Source organism: Lipotes vexillifer, unplaced genomic scaffold (genome assembly GCF_000442215.2).
Source record: "Lipotes vexillifer unplaced genomic scaffold, Lipotes_vexillifer_v1.1 scaffold2194, whole genome shotgun sequence".
Classification (NCBI taxonomy): Eukaryota; Metazoa; Chordata; class Mammalia; order Artiodactyla; family Lipotidae; genus Lipotes; species Lipotes vexillifer.
Window position 1 is genome coordinate 385905 of NW_006777784.1, and position 9136 is coordinate 395040.

Genomic DNA, 9136 nt, shown 5'->3' on the forward strand with positions numbered 1-9136 from the left:
AGCAGGAAGAAAAACAAACCTGATGGGAGAGAGACACAGACATCAAAACACATAAAAAAGTGCGCTGTTCTTATGATTGCCAATAAAGCTATTTAAAAAACTGAACAGATTGACATTGGTAGGAAACTTTAAGAGATAGATACAAGGGCATTTTTTGAAATTCTAATATTACTTCTAAAAGAAGTTGACTACTTTTAATCTAGCTATGATATATCTTGTCTTTAAATGGGACGTATTTGTTTGAACAATGCTTAATGTTTTTAGAGCAAAGGAGATTAAAATTTTTTAAGAATAATTTTTTGTCCGTAATAACAAGCATAAAGCATTTTTCAGCAAAGATATAAGCATCCACGATAAACTATTTCTCATTAAAATATAATCTGGTAATTATATGTGGTAGTTATTAATAAAAAACCTACCAATAATATGACATACAATACATACGAGACATACGAGATAGCATCTAACATAACGATGGCAGCAGCGGTGACACCATTCAGTTAGAACTCTGTGCTCAGATGCTGTAGGCCCTTGATATTGGGGATATCTTGATATTGTCTGCGCAAGCCTTGAATTGGTTTCTGCTCTCAGGGAGTATGTGGGAAGTTAGAATAACAGTCAATAGCATCTCTTTTAGAGGAGTGAAATGTGTTAGATCTTCAGAGATTAATAAAGATCATATTATGGAAGGCTTTGAATACTAAACCCTGAAGTATGCATTTTAGCTTAGAGGCAAGATATAATAATATAAAACCATGGAAGGTTTCTGGAATATTAATAAATTGGAGGCAGTGGGCAAGGTGAGTCCAAGAGTAGGTAAAGAATTAGAGGATGAAATAGGTCCTAGATTTTGGTTTACAATTATACCAGAATGTGATGGCACCAGAAATATGAAATTTAACATCTTTGTTTCTTGAACTGCATGAGATGCATTTTTATAAAATGAATGAATTCATATAGTTTAAACAGATACAATTTTTTAAAGATTCATTTATTTGAAGTAAATTAAATTTTAAATATCTGAGTTCATGTTGTAGTTCATGTCCCTTAAAATCACTTTCTTTGAAATTCTGCTTTTTCCATTTTGTCATTCCATCTACTTTCCTTCACCCAATATGTGTAAATTATGACCTTTATATTTTTCCAACATTATTCTAGTCCACAAAACTTCACAGTCAAGTTGAACATTCAGACAGGTATACCAGTAATGACAAAACCGGGAATTCACTGGTATTCTAGAGGTATCTTCAAGGTACATTAGTGACATAGACACACTACTGTAATGAATTCATTGTTATAAAGTATACACTAGACTGAGAGTTCATGAAGCCATCTGGGTTTTGAAGGATGAACAGGGGCTTATCAAGTAGATGATTCAAAGAGAGATGAAGACAAATAAACAGTATACGTTAAGACAGAGGAAAAAAACAAGTTCCCCTTTTGGAACGGTAAGAACTATGATATAGTTTGAGAATAGATAAACTTGAATGCATTGAAAAAGGATCTTACTACAGAGAGTCTAACAAACATTTCAAAAGAGTTTGAGCAATATCCTGAAAATCATGACCTGCTATTAAATAATTTTCTTTTTTTTTTGCGGTACGCGGGCCTCTCACTGCTGTGGCCTCTCCCGTTGCGGAGCACAGGCTCCGGACGCGCAGGCTCAGCGGCCATGGCTCACGGGCGCAGCCGCTCCGCGGCATGTGGGATCTTCCCGAACCGGGGCACGAACCCGCGTCCCCTGCATCGGCAGGCGGACTCTCAACCACTGCGCCACCAGGGAAGCCCCTATTAAATAATTTTAAGCATGAAAGTAACATAGTGAGATTGATGTTTAGAAAGATCACTCTGAAGATAGTTCTGCCCGTGGTCTGCCAATCAGCGAGGGGTGGTCAGATGGGGGACGCCCCTAAAAAGGTGAGGTCAGTGCTGTGCGCTTCCTGCCGTGGAAACGGGAAGTGTGGGTCCCTTTACGCTCCCAAGAAGGGCAGACCTCCTCTGCGATTGCCTCTCTGTGATTGAAAGCAGTAATCAGTGATGATGGTGAAGGGACCGAAAGCAGTAATCAGTGATGATGGTGAAGGGACCGAGCGCCAGGGGAGGAACCTCACAGGTGCCTCCACATCTCTCTCTACTGCAGCGTCCAGGCCGCCTACACTCCATGGCAACCGCCCATCCGGCCCTTGTCTGTGCTCCTACAGCCTACACCTCTAAAATAATCCCTGGAAACTGTAGCGGTAATCGAAACTTTCGAAGTCATCGATGACAGTTGTGTTTAATCTTTTAAAACCTGTCACTTCAAAGAAGAAAAAAACAAAAAACCTAATGGTTTTCTAATAAAATTAGCGAAGACTAATTCACAGGTGGTTTACTTTTACAGGAGTCAGAATGACATTAACATTTTCATCTCACATAGGAGATGATGCATCTAGGAGTTGCACTCTGCGTCTAGGGAACACAGAAGCAGAGGACTCAGTAGGAGGACGTGTCAACCTCTCCTTTTCTCTGCTTGTGAGAGCATCTTTTTAATAAGAGAATGCAGCCAAAATCAAGAATGTAGGTGATCTGAACATTTGGTCTCATTCAGATGAATCTTAATTTGTTGGATTTGATATAGCATACTAAGGCACTGATTACAGAGAAACTGTACATGAATTCATCACAGAGACAAAATTAAAATGGCCAACGCTTTTTTCCTGGTCAGTGTCATTAATAGTCAGTGTACATCCTTGAAATTTTTGGGATCTTGTCTGGGTTTTCCTGATGAAGATAGATTCCTAGATTTATGTCCCACTAATCCATAGTATCAGTGAGAGCAGAGGCCGTAAGGACTAAAATGTATTATTCAGAATGGTTTCTGAGGAAGGAATCTGAAATACTACTAAATAGCTAATTTCATTCTTTAAGGAGAAAGAAACATTTACTAAAAGACCAGCACAGCCAAACAAATGCTAAAATTTCTAGCGAGCATCTCCAGAGATAGGCGAGATAAGTCATGTGGTAAGCAATAAAAATAAAGAATGAATGAATGAATCTACCTATTGGATAACTGTAAAGTAAACCCAAATAGCTAAATAATTCTTTTTTAAATCATCTGAATGCGATGGCAGTACAATACCCAGCCATTTCCACAAAGTCTTCAGATGTGTCTTAGCAGGACACTTGCAGTGTGGATTCAGACTCCCTTCCGCCCTCCCTCCCTCTGAATCAGAAACCCAGAAGCCCTCCTCACTCACAAAGCCCTTAGTTTTACCTGTGCAGGGAGAATTTCCATGAGGGTAACCACACCAGAATCTCACCAGGAGCTTGGGAGCGGCCCCGTCCTCTGGCTCCCACCTTCCCTGTGTCTGCCTGTCTAACATCCCACCTTCCCTTGTATGTGTCCTGTGACTCGCATTCCCATCCTCTCCTCATTATCCCAAACCGTGGATCCCAGCAACACCTCCTTTTTTGCTGCCTCCGAGTCTGGCCTGACAGGCAGATCTGCCATGTGCAACACTCAGACCACTTCTTAACTACCCACTATTGAGTCCTGTGAAATTTCTATCATTTTGCGAGAAAATCCATTTCATCCATGTTTACGCCCCTTCAAATTTACCTTTCCTATGTGACCTGAAAACTGCCTATTTCCTGACAATACTCTACTACGAGGTTTCACGTTTTCTCATCTTCCTTGTCTTGGTGGTGGAGAGGGGTGCAGCTGAATCATTGCCCCCAACGTTCTATCTTACGCTTTTTTCTTTTATTCCCTCCATGGTTTATCCTATCACCTACTGAGTTCCAGGACTTATTTCCAGCTTGATGAATGACTTCCGGGCCTGGCTTATGTGTTCGTCGTCCATCATACCTTCTTTTCATCCTTGAGGACATTATCATCTGTCTCTGTGACTCATCTTATCCTAAGACCTCAGAATTCCTTGTCTTCTGTTTCTAATCTGAATCCACCTTCCCCACAACCCCACCACTTGTGAAGTGCAAGAATTCATATTCTTCAGGAGACGTAAATATACATGTGCAATGGCAAATACCTAATGCAGGACAATAAGTGAAATAAAGAGTCATTCATAGGGTGCTGTGGGAACACAGATGAAGGTCACCCAAGCCCTACTGGACGTCCACTCCTGGAGGTGGGGTAAAAGGTAAATAGAAGTTGGCCAACAGACAAGCAACAGTTGTAGAATCTTCCAAACCCAAATAATTGATTTCATTATACTGTCCTGCTCACAGCCAAGCCCAACAATCCATTCTCCGGCCAGTTTTAAGCAGGAACTTTGTAACTTTTGAATACAGTTTCCAAAATTATTTTTATAAAAGTTAGACGGGATCCTCTTTACATCTTTTAGTGTATACCCAGTGTTCACAGGAAAATGTCTATTCTTCACAGTGTGGCCACCGGTTACATGTGTAGCCTCTTCCCTCATCACGCTCCACAGGGCTGCACCTCAAGATGGTTTGTCGTCTTCTGTTCCTTGCCTCGTTTTTCTGTCCCACATTCATCTTTTCCCATCATCCCTGGAAAATTTTTATATCCCCAAATCTAGCACAATTCTCAAGATAAACCTACTTTGATTTTTGGAACGGCTGTTAGAAATGTCACTAGATGATCTTATTTGCAAAGCAGAAATAGAGACACAGACGTAGAGAACAAATGTATGCATACCAAGGGGAAAAGGGTTGTTGGTGGGATGAATTGGGAGATTGGGATTGATACACATACACTACTGATACTCTGTAGAAAATAGATAACTAATGAGAACCTACTGTATAGCACAGGGAGCTCTACTCAATGCTCTTTGGTGACCTAAATGGGAAGGAAATCCAAAAAAGCGGGGACATATGTAAACGTATAGCTGATTGACTTTGCTGTACAGTAGAAACTAACACAACATTGTAAAGCAACTGTACTCCAATAAAAATTTTAAAAATAAAATAAAAGTTGATTAAAAAAAAAAAAGAACAGGGTTAGGAGTAAAAATAAACCATAATCCAATCCAAGACCAAAAAAAAAAAAAAAAAGGGTTAGGAGAAAAAAAAAACCAAAATCCAAACCAAGACCAAAAAAAAAAAAAAAATGTATAAAAAAAAAAAAAGAACAGGGTTAGGAGTAAAAATAAACCATAATCCAATCCAAAACCAAAAAAAAAAAAAAAAATGTCGCTAGAAGAGATCTTAGTCATCCCATGCAGCTGTCTTCCTGCCCGGGGTCTCCACTGAGTTAAGGGAGTAGAACTAGAATCCAGCTCTTCCACCACCATCCGGAGGTCTTGTCCCCATGGTGCGCTCCCTTCATACGTTAGTTCTCCCAGAGTGGTCATTACTGATCCTAGCCGTTCCGTAGTATCACTGCCTCTAACTCTCTGGGAGTTTCATTTTGGAACCCAAGTTTGCATGAATTTTGCTTTGGGGATTGAGTTTCCTGCAGCGAGTTACATACCACAGTCGACAATGAACAGAAAGATGACACGCTCCCTCCTTCCCAAAGCCTGCCTCACAGATTTGCTCTGTGGTGCTCACAGACAGTACCAACTGTTCCTCCTGTTGACTGCCAAAATCAGTCAGCAGTTGGGAAGAAAGAAAAACTCTATGAATTATGGAAAATAACTAGGGAGAGAGAATGGCACTACAATGGGGGGGGAAAGTGACAATTCTCTGTGGCCACCCATCCAAATGCCTGCCTCAAATCTCAACCAATTGAAAGAAAACTAAATGAAGGACATCTAGTCAACCAGGGGCCTCTGAAACGGGAGAGTGGTTGAGGGCTTGTCCTGTCCATCCAGGTGGCTATAGCCCGACTGCCGTAATGCAAGATTTGAGTCTCAGTCTCTTGCAAAACCGCGTGCTTCATTAAGACAACAAATCTTGGCTAAGGGGAGAGCTACATAAGATGGGAAGTGACAAAAGATGTTCGGAGTAAACTCCGTTTCCATGTGAAAAGCTTCATAAGCTACCTCTGGCCAAGCACTCTAATGGCAAGTCTGACCTGTCAGCCTTTTTGGTACCTAATGGTGTGTATAAATGTGCCAGCTTCGGGTGTCCCTTTGACGTCTGACACAGGCCGCGGGGGTAAGTCGTGGTGTCAGCATTTTAGTGTCCGCAGCCCATGCTTGGGAGCACACGTGTTGGTCTCTCATCTTCATGGTGTTTGTCTCAAGTGCCAAGAAGACGACTATGAACATATCACAAGGTTTGCCTGAGCTGTATTTTTTCCGTATCTAACAGGACATCACCTCTGTGTGTCCACTGCCCTTCATTTTAGTATTCCCCAGGCTCTTCTGCAATTATTTACGTCTGAGCGTTTCCATTGTGAGCATTTCCATTGTGCAGGGCATTCCTCACACCTACCACAGTCCCGTGAATTCTTAGAAAATAAGCACAACACACCAGAAAATTATTTTGAAAACGCATGGATATGGCTTATTGTTATGTGTTTCTCAGAACTTTCTTTGGCAGCGCTTCTCATCAATAGTGGAACATTTGGACTGGCTTGCATACCACCAGAGCTTTTACTAGAAACTGATTCGGTAACATGCTGAAATTCCTTTTTTAAAATTCTAGACAAGAATGTTCATTGTATAGCTACTGTTTAGGCAGGGATCTAGAAGATTATTGCTCAGAGATGACGATGTGAAGACTTTTTACTTTTGTGCTGTGGTTCTATCACTGCAGTTGTATAAACATTTGATTTATAATAACATATGGTGTAGTAGAAAAAAAATCATTGGAATGAAACAGTTTTGTGCATCGCGTTTAAGTTGTTTTTGTTTTTGGTCTTTTTGTTTGTTCACTTTTCCTTTTCACAGACACAACCTCCCTGCTTTGAGTTGCGGAAAGAAAAGGATCATAAAATAAAGATAAGGGTTTAGCTCTGGGATTTGGGAATTCATTCATGGGAACGGTTGTATCTTCCAATAAAGAGTCAAGGCCCGTGTTTTCCCTTTGTGCTGCAGGGGGGCAACCACGACAGCTGTGGTGTATGGGTATTTGCACACATTAGTGACAATGTATACACACAGCAAACATACTTATTAGAACAAAAGCCTGGGGATTCTGACGAAATGTACAAGTGTTACAAGAATATGGCAGATGCACTGGAGTAACTTTTGTTAGCTTTGCTCCTTCCAATCCTTTTCTGGAAAAACCTCTTGCCTGATTATTTTCCCATTGTTATTTTGGCATCTTCGTGCTGTTAAATGCTTCCCTGCTGTTTGCGTTTTAGATTGGTGTTCGAAAAGTATTTCTGAAACACTGGCATGCCAACCAGCTAAATGATTTGTGCCTACAGCTGCAGAGAAAAATTATCACCTGCCAAAAAGGTAACAGTTACACACTTCACAGTAACAGTTCAGTGACATCTCTGAACTTTGATGAGTTGGAAAATACAAAATCATTTAGTGAACCCCCAAGTTTAAATGTTAGGGAAACCTAACATTTAGGTTAACCTAAATATTGGAGTTGACCCTGCCATGGCCCTATGTCCGTCCATCCCATGGCGCTACCTTCAGGCAAATAAATAGGTTTCAGAAGTTTCAGAAACACTGTAGCTAAGTTGGCTATTTACTTGTCTCTAGATCAGAGTATGCAGCCACAGCTCATGCTTTATTTCATGATCATTCTATCTGTAATTCTGCATCAAATTTTCACCTAAGTCATAGTTTGGAAGAGGGGATATACATACCTTGTAATTTATGCATCCCTCACCTGGAAAATATTCATGCTTGCTGATCCTCCAAGAACCACAGGGCAAGAAGAGTGTGCCTTTGAACCATGTGACACTCGGGTGCAGCTCTGGAGCCAGATTCCTAGGCCACGCCAGTCAGCGCCCCTTGGTATGCTAGAGTTTGGAGGACTGCCACAGCCAATTAGCCTGTGTATGCCTTGGATTTATGTATGCCTTGTAATTTAAGTAATTCCATGTATGCCTTGGATAAATGCTTGACTATTTTTCCTTTGTGAAGGGATAATAATATTTGGACCGTTAACTTTGATAGCAGATAGCATCTATTTCATGTTAACTTTGAGAGTCCATTTAGAATTTTTTTTTTTCTATCAAAACCCGAGTGACCGTCAAAAATAGGTACATTTTAAAAATCATAACTATGCCTCACATAAAACATACATACTTAATAGATTTTTAATTTTAATTTGCTTAATAGTTTAATTGTATTATATATCTCTAAAGAAAGGTAAAAAGGAGAGAAATTAATCTACAGGCTAACTTTTGGTGGAAGCAGCCGTGGTGAGCTTAGCTCTCTAATCTATCTGAAATGATTAAAAACAAGTGCATCTCAGAGAACGTGGAAAACTGCCCCATCCTGTTCAAGCCTCTGTCTATGCGAGCCCCTGGGGGATTCCTTCAGGCACACCCCTGGCTGAAATCTCTGATGGGTCCCATCATTTTCTGATGATAAAAAGTCCTGCTATATGCTGGTCCCTCAAACAGACTTGGTTCAGAATTTAGCAAGTCCAGTCCACGGGAAGGTCAAAAGTCAGAATCTCGTTCCAAGTTAAATCGTCCCTCTAGGCTCCCACCCTTACTTAGGTGCCCTCTGGGGGGAGGGAACAGGTAAGGGGACGGGGCCGCCCCTCAGTCCGACCCACACCCATGTGACCTGGCCTGGGGTTTCTCCGGCCAGCAGGCAGGCAGGGGTTAACAGGCTCTCTGCATATGTGGGTGCCTTTCAGCCCTCACCTGTGCTACCCACCTGGGAACCGCAAAATCTCTTCTTTGGGCGCCACTTGGAACTCCCCGTGGACACTGCCTGTGGGCCTGGGTGCTCTCCAAGAGGAAGTCTCTTTAAATGACTCCTGGCAGGCGTCTCTGTCTCAATAAACAAGGTCTGGTGTCCTAGAAGCACAGTTGGGGACCCTGACAAGTGAGCCTCTCCCCGTAGAGCCACCCTGCATTCAGCCCCTGGCAGCGTCGGCCTCCCAGGCCACCGTGTCATCCAAACTCCAGACCATGTGGCAGGTTCTCTGGCTGGTCCCCTGAGGCCACTTTCACCAGCCTGGTGTTCAGGGGCTGTGGGGGGAGCCTCGGGTGAGGGAGGCTCTATGCAATCCTCGCTTCTCTCTGGGTTATAGGGTAATCTGGCCTTCTCTGTCCCTCATCAGTGTAGGGGAGGGCTGGGCTCACAAG

The 9136-nt window shown here is 42.0% G+C and overlaps 1 protein-coding gene across 1 annotated transcript in view; it reads left to right on the plus strand.

Moving 5' to 3' along the window:
* MYO16 (myosin XVI) overlaps nucleotides 1-9136 on the plus strand; it is a 463256-nt gene that overhangs the window by 383687 nt on the left and 70433 nt on the right. The window contains exon 30 of the mRNA XM_007451283.1: nucleotides 7217-7313. Coding sequence (XP_007451345.1) covers nucleotides 7217-7313 — 97 coding nt within the window. The remainder of the gene's footprint in view (nucleotides 1-7216; nucleotides 7314-9136) is intronic.